This window comes from Giraffa tippelskirchi, chromosome 13 (assembly GCF_054371585.1).
Source record: "Giraffa tippelskirchi isolate mGirTip1 chromosome 13, T2T-mGirTip1v1.2.pri, whole genome shotgun sequence".
Lineage (NCBI taxonomy): Eukaryota > Metazoa > Chordata > Mammalia > Artiodactyla > Giraffidae > Giraffa > Giraffa tippelskirchi.
Genome location: NC_137287.1, coordinates 69,006,846 through 69,020,564, shown reverse-complemented (window position 1 = coordinate 69,020,564; position 13,719 = coordinate 69,006,846). Strand labels below are relative to the sequence as shown.

General features: G+C 45.4%; 1 protein-coding gene across 1 annotated transcript in view; it reads right to left on the bottom strand.

Annotated features, from left to right (window-relative positions):
- The window catches only part of KIAA1217 (KIAA1217 ortholog), a 357,946-nt gene that overhangs the window by 168,687 nt on the left and 175,540 nt on the right, over positions 1-13,719 (bottom strand). The window contains 1 exon segment of the mRNA XM_081556782.1: positions 1,676-1,874. Within this exon segment, the coding sequence (XP_081412908.1) occupies positions 1,676-1,874 (199 nt within the window).

Genomic DNA, 13,719 nt, shown 5'->3' with positions numbered 1-13,719 from the left:
TCTGCCATTTAATTAACTATGTTCCTCAGAAAACAAAAAGGAGATTTTCCGTGGCTTTCATCTTTCACTAGTAAAATGAGAACCCTGGATTATTAACCGAATGTGAAGTATACAAAACTGAAGGTTAAAAATTAATAACAATAATACAAGTATAAATGGGGTATTTTTTGGTTTGTTTTATTTTTGTCTTTAAAAGACCTGGGACAGGGCTTCCCTGGTGCTCCAGTGGTTAAAAATTCACCTTGCAATGCAGGGGACATCGGTTGGATCCCTGGTCCGGGAATTAAGATCCTACATGTGCGCCATAACTGCTGAGCCCATGCACCCCTGCACTCTAAAGCCTGTGCTCCACAACAAGAGAAGCCACCCCAATGAGAAGCCCTCGCACACTGCAACTAGAGAATAGCCCCCCGCACGACGTCAAAGACCCAGCGCCGCAAAAAAAAAAAAAAAAAAAGAAGACAACCTAGTACAATGTGTGAACCCAGTTTGCTCTGGTTACCATCTGTGACCGAGGAAACAAAATCAGGATACCTCCCCACATCCTTCTCTGTTCTTCAAGCGAGGCGTTTGCTTGGTTTTAAGAGGCAGAATTCAGCTGTCTTCTACAGAGGCCAGACCCTGAAACTTTTTGTGGGTTGATCCCGTTCCTGTCCCCTCTTTCTCCTGACCCCAAATGTCTGTAAACACAGGTACCGAATCAGAGCCTTGAGAAGGCAGGTTAACCCTATGAAATACCAACACGATTTGCAAAAATGTCTAAATCTTCAGGATCTGTGCCTTTTGTTAAAGGGCCAGGAAGAAAAAAGAAGCAAAGTGAGATAGAAAGTGAATATCCAATATGAAAAAGCAGATGCTAAGTGAGGGCAGGGGCTTCCCAGGTGGTAAAGAACCCACCTGCCAACGCAGGAGACATAAGTGATGCGGGTTTTGACCCCTGTGTCGGGAAGATCCCCTGGAGGAGGGCATGGCAACCCACACCAGTATTCTTGCCTGGACCATCCCATGGACAGAGGGGCCTGGCGGGCCATGACGGCCCAGAGAGTTGCGAAGAGTTCCACGCAGCTGAAGCAACTAAGCGCAAGCACAGGTACAAGCAGAAAGACAGAATCCTGTGTTTCCTAAAAGCTTGTTGAAAGAAAAGGCTATGCTAAACTCTTGCTAAGCCCCTCAACCCTTTCACGTGGTGGCAGGGCAAACAGCCCCGTGTTTCTGGCTTTCATGACCAGTCATGGGGGTGCTGGCCACACTGCACCTCTTCTTCCGGGAGCCATTCACGTCCTCCCCTGGACTGTCAAGACAGTGGAGTGGGGCTCATACCCCACCTGTCTACAGTTCTAAAACTGGCGAGGAGGTTCCTAAGAAATGAGGCTCCTTCGGCAAAGTGTCCCTTGCTATTCCCTATACCAGGACACAGACAAGCATGGCTAGCCTCTTGTTTGAGTGGCCCACCCCAGCCAGTTCTGCATGTGCCCAGCCCCAGAGACTGCCTGGACCAGATGCTTCTTCAGCAGGTAAATCCTTAAGGCTTCATGTTAAGTCATCAGAGTTTCTGAGTACTTGAGGTTTTATAAATCAAGATCAGATTAACATTCCGATGTAGGGGTCTGTGTGCAGAAGTATAAACGCACACACGTGCAGTAATAAAAATCAGAAACTGCCTTTTAAAGCTTACCCAGAGATCTTTCTTTCGTCTGGTTGGTGGACCTCACCACTGGAAGGCTCGCCCGAGTCCGGCTGCCTCTGGAGAAAGGACTGGGAGTTTCTCCCTCAGACATGGCTTCCAAAGAATCAGCAGACGCCTCTGATAGATGCTCCACTGGGTCGCCCAAGTTGGGAGGCTGAGGACTGTGAGAGAGTTTGGGGCTTCTTGTCTGCAAAAGGCATTTGAAAGAGAGTGGGAAAACAGACTGTTACTACTTATGCTGAAAATATTTTCTATACCATCAAGATCAGCTGAGCTGGAAAAGCAACAGGCAACAAAAAACAGTTCATTGGAAGGATTGGATATAGAAATAAAGACCCAGTGGGTCAGAATCTCACTTGTGCAAGTTACTGGAAAAAAAGTTGTCCCTGAGTGAGTATTCCATTAAGGTTTTTATCACTGGACATCAACAGTGCAAATGCCGTTTCAAGCAAGGAGTTGAGGACAAGCTACATTACAGGCTTCCCTGGTGGCTCAAATAGTAAAGATTCTGCCTGCAATGCAGGCCAGGTTCAATTCCTGGGTCGGGAAGATCCCCTAGAGAAGGAAATGGCAACCCACTGCAGTATTCTTGCCTGGAAAATCCCATGGATGGAGGAGCCTGGCAGGCTACAGTCCATGGGGTTGCAAGAGTTGGGACACGACTGAATGACTAACACTTTCTTCCTACATTACAGGAGAGGATGATAGCAGGGACTTCCCTGGTGGTCCAGTGGTTAAGAATCTGCCTACCAATGCAGGGGACTCGGGTTCGATTCCTGATTGAGGAAGATCCACATGTCATGGAGCAACTACGTCTGTGTGTCACAACTACCGAGCTGCGTGCTCCACAGCAAGAGAAGCCATTGCAATGAGAAGCCTGTGCTGCAGTGAAGAGTAGCCGCCACTCGCCGCAACTAGAGAAAGCCTGCTTGCAGCAATGAAGACCCAGTGCAGCCAATAAATAAATAATAAGAATGATGGCAAATCAGTTCCTTTTTCCAGACAAATTCTAGCAGTGGTTATAATTACAGCAGATGGAACTGTGCATATTTTTATAACTTCACACGGAAGATGACCTCACACCAGAGTAAACTGAACACAACCAGTCCTCTAAACTCCTCTATCCTGTTTCCAAAAATCAGTAAAATACAATTATGTGAGAGAGATTTCTATCACACTTGATTTCTTTTGAGGCAAAAATTCCATAATTCAGACTACGTCTAGTTTTGGTTATCACTTAACCTCGACAATCAGCAGAAAGTACCTGTAATAACTCAGACACACATAATACATAATTGAATTTTTCGCTTGGTTATCTATGCTGTAATGAATGTGTAAAACATTCATAATTTATGTTGGTCAATAACATTTCTTGAACATATACTGAGCACTGTGAGCAACTGAGACAGACATATCATGTTGCCTAATGTCAAAGATTTTCAAACTAATTGGTGAAATTAGTGAAGGATAACAACACAAGATAGTGTATAATTAAGCTTACACCATGAACTGTTTGGTACGTCCATTCATACTTTCAATGAACAGCTATCAACTGCCTAGTACAGTCCAGGTACATGCTAGGTACATGCTAGCACACGGTTGGTACTGGGAACAGAACAACAGACAAAACAGACATGATCCTGCTCTCATGGTGCTTACAGAGGACAGACACAGAGGACACCGACAGTGTGAATGCAGACTGGTGAGGGGGTGTATATAAGTGGAGAATTGGAAAAGCAAGTAAACTGTGATCTCAAGGACGATGGAAGCTGGGGAGGGGACACGCCGGGGGCGGGGGTGGGGGAAATGAAAAAAGGAAGGCAGCATGTGCAAAGTCCCCAAGGCAGAAAGAAAGACATGGTAAGCACTGGAGACCGGCAGACCCCAGATCCCACAGAGCCCCGGGGTCAAGGGGAGAATTCTCACTCTGACTCTAAGCTACCAGAGTGCCATCTGAGGCAGGGAGAAGGGGGAGGGGTCAGGATCAGATATATTTTTTATAAGATCATCTGGGCTGTTGTGTGGAGGCTGGGGATTGTACATGTAGAAGCTCAGAGAAAGGGAGTCTGGGAAACTGGGAGCTTACGCTGAACGAATGTGAAAGTTGCTCAGTCGTGTCCGACTCTTTGTGACCCCATCAACGGTAGCCTGCCAGGCTCCTCCATCCGTGGGATCTTCCAGGCAAGAATACTGGAGTGGGTTGCCATTTCCCTCTCCAGGGGATCTTCCTGGCCCAGGGATCGAACTCATGTCTCCCACATTGCAGGCAGACTCTTTACCATCTGAGCCACCAGGGGCTTCAGGTGTTCCTATGTTGGGTGCATAAATATTTACAATTGTTATGTCTTCCTTTTGGATTGATTCCTTGATCATTATGTAGTGTCCTTCCTTATCTTTTGTAATATTCTTTATGGATAGGTATTCATTGAATGAATGCCTGATCTCAGCTTTCCCCACCCCTGCTTTCATTACATGATTCCAGGCACCTTCTAGATGGCAAATGGATCCGAATTAATCAGGCAGTGAGTCTTCTCTTACTAAATTGCCAAAGGTGCTGACAGTGGTGGGATATAGGCAGCCCCCAGGAGCTAGGTTTTTTTTGTTTTTTGAGGGGTGGGGTGGGGGGGGAGTGGTTGTTTGCATCCCTTAATTTTCTTTCAGTTTTCCTAAGGATGCTAATGTGCTTTGAAGTTCAAAACACCAAAGCACTTACTTCTCAAGATAGGACCAACTTTGTGGGTGAACAATCGACTCAAGTGTTTAAAAGGGTTCTGGGTTTTGTTTCATGCTCTGCTGTGGCTGTCTTGAAACCCTTAATTTTTGGAACAAGGGCTTCCCAGGTGGCACAGTTGGTAAAGTATCTGCCTGCTAATGCAGGAGGCACAAGAGACATGGGTTTGATCTCTATGTCGGGAAGATCCCCTGGAACAGGAAATGGCAACCTGCTCCAATATTCTTACCTGGAAAATTCCATGGATAGAGGAGCCTAGTGGGCTACACTCCATGAGGTCACAAAGACCCAGACATGACTGAACACACACACTAAGAATCACACAGAGTTGGTCCTGTTGGTCAAGGGCACAGAACTCTTTTAGGGATGCCCAGGTGTGCCTGGCACTCTAGGGGACCCTTTGAGGATGGGATCATCAGCTCCTTTCCTTTTTGCTAAACGTACCAGGAGACCCATCTTGGTAGGAGCACTACTGTATTATCTAGACATCCACACCTTGCTACAACTCTCAGGACATTTCCATAGAGGAAAACAGGAGTAAGGTCAGCACAAAGCCCCTGGTATCCCCTTCAATGGAGGTGGCCAGCCTGGGTGTTCCACAGGAAACTCTCAGTTCAGATGACCAACCCATATCATAGATCCCCTGGAGAAGGAAATGACAACTCACTCCAGTATTCTTGCTTGGAGAATTCCATGGACAGAGGAGCCTAGGGGGCTACAGACCATGGGATCACAAAGAGTCGGGCATGACCGAGTGACTAACACAACACATCATGACCAGAAAGACAGATGACCTGTCTCTTTGCTTTGGGTTAGTTTTTTCCATGCAAGGTCCCAAGGTAGTTTATTTTTCATAAAATCTGTTTCTGTTACAAAGATTCGGATCTGGCTTTGGCACTCTTTAAGAGTATTATTAGACTTAAAAAAAAAAATCAACCCTAAATCATTGCCCAGCTCACCAAGAGTTATATAAATTCAGATCATCTTCACTGAAGTAGCTACCTGGTTACTATGCTCAGTGGAATATCAACCCAAAATGTCCTCATCCCTGACTTCGATAAGGAAAAAAAAAAAAAGAAAGAAAATACATTCAGTTTAGCAAAATGGCCAAGTAATAATATTACTTGAAGCAGCATGAACACAATGACAGCTTCTGCTGTCTGGTCATCTTTGCAGCCTACGGCAGACATGATGCGTTTGATGAGTTGTCATTTTCCATTGCAAAAGGCAATAATCCTTGAAGAAAATCAAAATAAAATTTCGATTTCTTGTTCAGGGTCATCTTGGCGGGCGTATGTATAAAAATTAAGATACGAGGGCTCAATCTTTTTCTTGAAACTTCCTATCCACAGCCATTCAGTTCCAAATATAAACTCCTACTCTCGTTTTTATGTCATTCACTTTCTCATTGCAAACTATCACCGCATATTAGCAATCTCCTCACACCGCGCTCTCCCTGCGGATGCCAGCTCGCTGCTGAGACATCATTTAGGGCAGAAAAAAGACAATGAAAATTGCTGACACTGGTGTCAGGCACTCTGTGATTTGACATATTAAAACAAAAAAAAGTCAAAAAGCATTTGAAACAGGGACTCGGTACTCAGTGCAGTGCGAGGTTCTGGGGGTTAAAAGGGCTGTATGTGGTTGTTGAGCTCATAATGCATATAAGGGACATTTGGGGGCCAAGAATAATATATGTGTAACAACTGGACAAAAAGTGCTAACAGGTGCATCACTGTGATAGTGCAGAGCAGAGTGAGGTTTAGGAGGTAACTGCGGGCATTAAATAATGGGTCCAGAGAGGAGGAAGAGCAGAGGTGAGGAAGAGCTAGGGATGGTCTGGGTGAAGTCATCCACTTATGCTTCCTCTGTATGATGGCATTATGGCCACGAGAAAGGAAGGGTTTTTTTTTAATTAATTAATTTATTTTAATTGGAGGATAATTACTTAACAATATTATGGTGGGTTTTGCCATACATTGACATGAGTCAGCCACAGGTGCACACGTGTCCCTGCATTCTGAACCCCCTCCCACCTCCCTCCCCACCCCATCCCTCTGGGATGTCCCAGAGCACCAGCTTTGAGTGCCCTGCTTCATGCATGGAACTTGCACTGGTCATCTTGGAAAAGTATTTAAATATTTTTAAAAAAAAAATGGGTGGGAAGATACTTACCCAGTTCAGATTGGTTAAGAATACAGTCTCTCTGTTGGGTGTTATTGTTCTTATTTTGGCTCAGGAGAAGCCTTTTCTCAGACACGCATCATCATCGTCTACAGCATGGTGTTGGGGACCCCTGCCCTGAGCCTCTGAAGAAAGCTGCCCCTAACTGGGAAGCTTCAGGAGGCAGAGGATGGTGGAAATGCTTTCTGAGCAACCTGGGCAGGACTCAAGGGTCTGGAAGGCTGGATCTCACTCAGCACTTCATGGACACACATGACACCAACTCACCTCCCTCTTCTAGAGGTTTCCCTAAACCATCAGGCGACCTCAAGCTACCCCAAACTGGAAGTCATTTGGGGTTGTGCAGGAAGGGGTGGCCTGCAAAACAAGGCCACCTGAACCCCACTCATCCATTCTAGTCTTTCCTTCTTCAAAAAAGGCTTTCCAGGGTGGCCCAGTGGCTAAGACTCTGTGCTCCCAATGCAGGGGGCCTGGGTTCAATCCTTGGTCAGGGAACTAGATCCCACCTGCTGTAACCAAGAGTTTGCATGCCGCGAATAAGATGGAAAATCCCCCATGCACTTCCCAAGTGTGATGATTTCAACTCAAAATTCCAGTCAAAAATGTGATGTCAACCAAAGAGAATTTTCTAGGTGTCATGCACTCTTATAAAAGATGCAAGGAGCAAGATATTTGAAATTCACAGTATTGAATGATTCCCTGGACTTTAGCTTTCTTTACCACCCCTCCTTCCAGCTCCACTAATGTCAGAAGAATTGACAAATTGCCCCACGGAAGGTTTAAGCTTCAAAATTTGCTCATAGAGTCCTTTCTAGACCCACAGTGCAGTTCTTTTGCTCCCTCCTCTGCCTCTCTGGTTTCTGAAGTCTAAGGCTTCTACTGGGTTTGGGTCTGAGGATGTGAAGACCAAGAGCTCCAATACGGCACACGGGCTTCCATCCTTACAGAAACCCACCCAGGTGGCCGGCCGCAGCTGCAGAAGACCTGCCGTTCTCAGGTGCATCCCAAGACTCACACCTTGGGGCAGGTGCTTTTGGAGCAGTGGGCCCCGGTCTCCCCATGGGTCTTTGCCACTTCTCACAGCTTCTGTGGCTGATGGCCAGAAAAAGGAGACCCAAGAAAACATCTCCTCAGGGCCATAGGGCCATTCTTATGCTGATGGCCAATCTGGGGAACAGACTGAAGACATCCCTGGTTCTAGAACATAACAGATTGACGTGAGAAGTGGAATAGAGAGGTGTATTAAGAGAGAGGTATACTTAGTTTTGTAACAATTATGTAGTTGTTTAATTTGGATGGGCTTGGAGCTAACGACTTGGAGAAGAAATCAGCTTTTGTTTTCTAATAGAAAACTTGGGTGCTAGCATTAAAGGGCCCCACTGGTAATACAAATACACACGATTGTTTAGTGTGTATTTGGGTGCTTCATGGGAGTGAATCTGTGGACATCTGTCACTTCCGAGGTAACCAGGAATTTCTGGGCCTTATAACAAGCAGGACACGTACGCACACACACCTCCCACTGCAATACCAACTTTCAACTGCGCATATCTGAAATCCTCATAAGGACAGATTTAAGATTTAGCCCTGAAAATCAGTATTTCCCTTCCCCAGCTTGGACAAAGGGAATACATTTTCCTCTAGGATTTGTTTTTGATGAATTATCCTTGATAAACTCAATTTATACCCTGTTTCTTCAAGGGTAATATTTCAAGCCCTTCCTCCCTCTTTCTACCAAAAGGGTACCCAGACATTTTTCATGATTTTCACCTGTGAAAACAGAAAGATGTTTGGTCTGGAGTAAAATCAGACGATTCAGCAGTTGAGCAAAGTACAACCATGTCTCTTGTTTCCCCATTTTCCCTTCACTGTGGCTATTACTTCATTATCAGATGAGAAAGATGAAAAGGCCGTGAGGCTAAGTAGTCACCACCCCTCGCCTCCCTGTCGAGAGCCGGCCACAGGCGAGCTGAGTGAACTAGGCAGGACCCCTCCACCAACCCGCTGTCGCCAAGCAAAGCCCCTTCTGCAGATGCCAAGAAACACTTGACAAGGACATCTCTGTGCAGACAATGATCCTTCCTCATTATTTAAAGATGCATCACACAGGGACTGCCTTGGTGGTCCAGTGGTTAAGAATCCACCTGCCAATGCAGGAGAAATGGGTTTGATCGCGGGTCTGGGAAGATCCCATATGCCTCGGGACAACTAAGCCTGGGCATCACAACTACTGAGCCTGTTTTAGAACCTGTGAGCCACAACTATTGAGCCTACGTGCTGCAACTACTGAAGCCCATGAGCACAGAGCCCATGCAACAAGAGAAGCCACTGCAATGGAAAGACCGCACACCGCAACTAGAGAGGAGCCCCGGCTCGACGCAACTAGAGAAAGCCCGTGCGCAGCAACCAGTGCAGCCAAAAAGAAATACATCTTAAAAAGTGAGTTTTAAAAAAAGTAAAACAGAGAAGCATCACATAATACAAACACACTCTCTCTCAGTATTTGTGCATCAAATGACTTCTGAGATATTACCAATTTATCTTCCCTGGTAACTCAGCTGGTAAAGAATCTGCCTGTAGTGCAGGAGACCCCGGTTTGATCCCTGGGTTGGGAAGATCCCCTGAAGGAGGGATAGGCTGCCCACTCCAGTATTCTTGCCTGGAGAATCCCCAGGGACAGAGGAGCCTGAAGGGCTATAATCCATGGGGTCGCAGAGTCGGAAACAACTGAGAGACTAAGCACACAGCACAGCTTGTTCTTGTAGCTGTCAGCGAGAAACAAAAAAATGCTGGGACATCTACCCCCTATCCCCAACTTCCTGGGGAAACTGCCAAACCTTTGTGTCCCAAGGTCTTTCCAGGGGGAAGGGCTGTGAACAGTGCCTTAGTGTTACAGAGGCCACCCTGAAGAACTCCTCTTAGACTGGACTCAGAAGGTAAAGGCCTTTGGAGGATGAGTCTGGGGTTGCCCACTCTTCCCCCAATGGGAGAGGAGGAAGGCTGCTCATTGGTCAGGAAGAGGCAGGTAAGTGACTTTCCAGGGCCAAGAAGAGGATGCCAGAGTTAGTGGTGCTGGTGGTGGTGATGTTCTTCAAATTATGGAGATCTGGATTCCATTTACAGGGAGTGGCTCCTGGTGGAGGAGGGGTGTGTGGTGTGCTCGGAGGGGCAGAAAGTGTGTGCCTTGGTTTAGCTTGGCAGACAGTCCCATGAGTCTACCTGCAAATAGACCCCCAGGAGGCTAACTGCTGAGTCCCAGGGCACCCGGAAACTTTATCCAGTTCTATCAGATTAGACTCGATCCTTAGACTTTCTTTATGACCACAAGTGATGAGAATACATTTCTTAATAACTGCTGAAATCAAGTCAGATTAATCTGATTTACAAAAATTTAAAAATTTGATACTTCCTATACTAGATGGTCAGGGAGAAAATCTGTACATAGTACATTTTTAATAGAATAAATCAATCTAGAAACGATTTAGAAGGCTGGTTAACAAATTACAATGGCGCCACACTATGGAATATGATGCAGTCATGATCAAGGTGTTTTAAAAAATTGTTTTTCCATAATTTAAGAAATGAAAGCAAAGGACGTCCCTGGTGGTCCAGTGGCTAAGACTCCACACTCCCAATGCAGAGGGCCTGAGTTCAGTCCCTGGTCAGGGAACTAGATCCGACATGCTGCAACTAACAGGAGTTCACATACCACAGCTAAAGATCGCATATGCCACAGGAAAGATCAAAGATCCTACATGCTGCATCTAAGACCCACAGCCAAATAAATAGGAAGAAAAAAGAAACGGAAGCAATACACCCAAATATTAGCCTTGGTTTCTTTTACACAATAGTATTATGAGTAATACATGTGTGCTAAGTTGCTTCAGTTGTGTCCAACTCTTTTGAGACTCCATGGATTGTAGCCCACCATGATCCCTTGTCCATGCGATTCTCCAGGCAAGACTACTGGAGTGGGGGTTGTCACTCCCTTCTTCAGGGGATCTCCTCTGCATGGCAGGCAGATTCTTTAAAGTCTGAGCCACCAGGGAAGCCCTTAAAATGAAAGTGTTAGTTGCTCAGTTGGAAGAAACTTAGCATATTGTGGGCTTTCTTCTTCTTTATTTCTCCAAAATGAGGATAATACTGCTTTTGCAGATCAGAGAATTACTAGGTAAGCACGATATTTTTAGAGTGGATCACTGGAAGGGAGGACTTTCTCACAAAGCATTTAGAATCCAGAAGGATTCACATCTTCAGTGACCTGAAGGTACCCACGCCCATCTCGGGTTTCTCCTGTGTTATCTCCTACGGTTAGATTCCAGGTAAAAGGTTCATCCTCCCAGATGGCCCCTGAAATGAGGACACAATTTCATGGGGAAAACACAGAAACGGAGTCGCATTTCCATTCTCATGTCATGCAAACTTTTGCAGGAATCCAGAATTGCACAGACTTCCAACTTCCAAAAAAGCAACAGTTAAAACAGAAGAGCCCAGAGCCGTCCATTCAATTTGGAACATGCAGATCATGCATTCACATTTTAAGGAAACAGACGCTCCCCTCCAGAGCTCTGACACCATTATAGTAACTTCATTTTAAGGATCTTTCAATTTGACTCCAGGTAAATTTGGAATTTTAGCCATTTTTCTATGATATCTTGGATATTTTTCTACTTTCCAACCCCTTCATAATGTGTAGATGATGTGATTTGTTTTATTTTTTCCTTTAAGAGGTCTGGCTGTAGGAGAAGAGGACAAAGTCAGCTGACCTCCAGACAAGGTGCAGCTGCTCCCACTTCGGGGATTTCCGTCAACCTGCTGACTGCCCACCTCACGTCCTACCTGGAACATAGCACAGACTTGCTTCTAAAATAATACCTTGAATCAGCTGCTCTCTACTTCCCTTCAAAGCCAGAAAGAGGTAAATCCTATTTAAAGGCGATAAGGCCTGGCTCACCATCATCTCTTTTTAGCATCCTTCCATCAGCAAGTTCCAAATCTGGATCTCATTAGCTCAGCCCCCCACCCACCCCTTTCAGATGCACGTTCCTGCAATTATTATTTAGTGGTGTGCTTCCTCTTGAAGGAGTTGATGTAAGAGAAAAGGCCGGATGAAGAATAGTGCTGTTTTCCTGTTGACCCTGTCTGTTATGTTGATGGATGTCCCTTTTCTGAAGGCATGAGCAAACAACGCTTCTTTCAGAATTTAAAACAAGGAAAACAACTTTGTCTCATGAAGGAGTAGTATTACTTTGTCTTATAAGGAGCATATCAAATTTATAGAAAATATCATGTATGTCATAAAAGTCGAAGCTACATTTAAGGTTCAAGCTAATCAGAGTTAGCTACATTCGTAAATTTGTCTCCTCCTCTTAGGAGGTTTTGCCTTTCGATTTTTAGTTTATCCACCTGAAAGTAGGTGTCTCTTTATGGCAAGCTGCCTTAAATCAATGAGGTTTTTTTTCTCTCTCTTTCTTTACTTTTGATACAAGACGGTGTGCATTATAAACAACAGTTTCCGAGGCTCCGGTTCCTACCGTCCTCCTTGGAAGAGGCTTGGGGCAAGGCGGCAGATGCCATTGTAATTTAGAGAGCCTGGAATGCACTTAAAAGGCTTCGGGATAAAAGGTGTCCGCCTGAGGCCCGCTGTTATTACAGTGATGAAAGGAAAGGCACCTGCTTGCAGGCTTTCAAATTCAAGTAAAATACGAGTATAACACACAGTGCGCTAAATATGCACCTCAGAAGGCATCCTTACAAAAGCCATTATTAAGCTCATCCCCACAGCCCAGACTTCAGTCTGGAGAGGATGTGGGGGTCCAGGTCCCGGGGTGATGCCCCTAGAGCTTAACTACCTTGTTGTGAAACTGAAGAAGCTTCCCTGCTAGCAGCCTGTCCTGGGAGGTCTGAAGATGTCCATCCCCACAGTGAAGAGGGCCTTGGGGAGCTGGATCAGATGGGATACTGTGGTGCCTGAGGTCACCAAGTTTTGGGGCTTGTGGCCAGATCCTCTCCAGGCATCCTGGGAGTAGAGGCTGCTGTTATTTTCAAACTCTTGTTTTTAAACACACATAGCCCATCACCACCAACAACTGCCCTCCAGTTTCCATGGAATGATTTTCAAATGAAAACACACCTTGTGAAAATTCTGAAGAGGAGCTTTTCAGGCCAAAGATTCTTTTTTATTTTCTTTTTTACAATTTTGGCCGCACCTCATAGCATGTGGGATCTCAGTTCCCTAACCAAGGATCGAACCTGTGCCCCTAGCATTGGAAGAGCGAGCCCTAACCACTGGACTGCCAGCGAAGTCCCAGGCTAAAGAGTCTATTTCCCTCTAGTTCTGCTACAGGAAAGAATACCAGGGTTTGGAGAGGGAAGGAAAACAAGATTTAGAATGAGAGGACTTTCCTCTTGTTATCAGGCTGTTCTTGCAGAATCAGACTCCAATCCTGCCGTGCACTGGCAGAGCGACCCCACAGGGAAGTTCTGTGAACCTTAGTTCTCACTTTTATAAAAGAAACAGTATCAGCTTGATGTAAAAATTGTGGTGAAGAGTCACTGAAAAAAATTCACAGCAATCTGTCAACTATAAATGATGGAAAACGTTTAGCTGCCCTTATGCCGTATGATTCTCTTAAGGATGGTTTGAGATGGCTTGGCTCCCTACTGGAGATTCCATGGTTTGTGGGGTCCTATGTGAGGAGAGGATACAGCCCACCTCTTACCGTGATCACCTTGCCTAAAGTCGGTAAATGATTACCAACTTCAAAACAGAGATTCTGACATCCTCGGAGGCTCTGAGAGTCACTCCTTTATCAAAGAGAAGGAAGAACATCTTCAATTTCCAATGTTAACTTTCATCCACTCCTCCTCCAACAAAACCCTACTGTCACTGTAGCTTGTGTTTTTTAACAAAGCTCTTGGGACTTCCCTGGGGGTCCAGTGGTTAAGTGATGCAAATGGTGCAGGTTTGATCCCTAGTCGGAAACTAAGGTCCCACATGCCGTGAGGTGTGGCCAAAATTTTTTTTAAAAGCTCTTGAAAAAATTCTCACATATCCCATTATTTGCTGCTGCAGCAAAAAACAAAAGTCAGCATTGATCATTTATTTCAGGCTCTA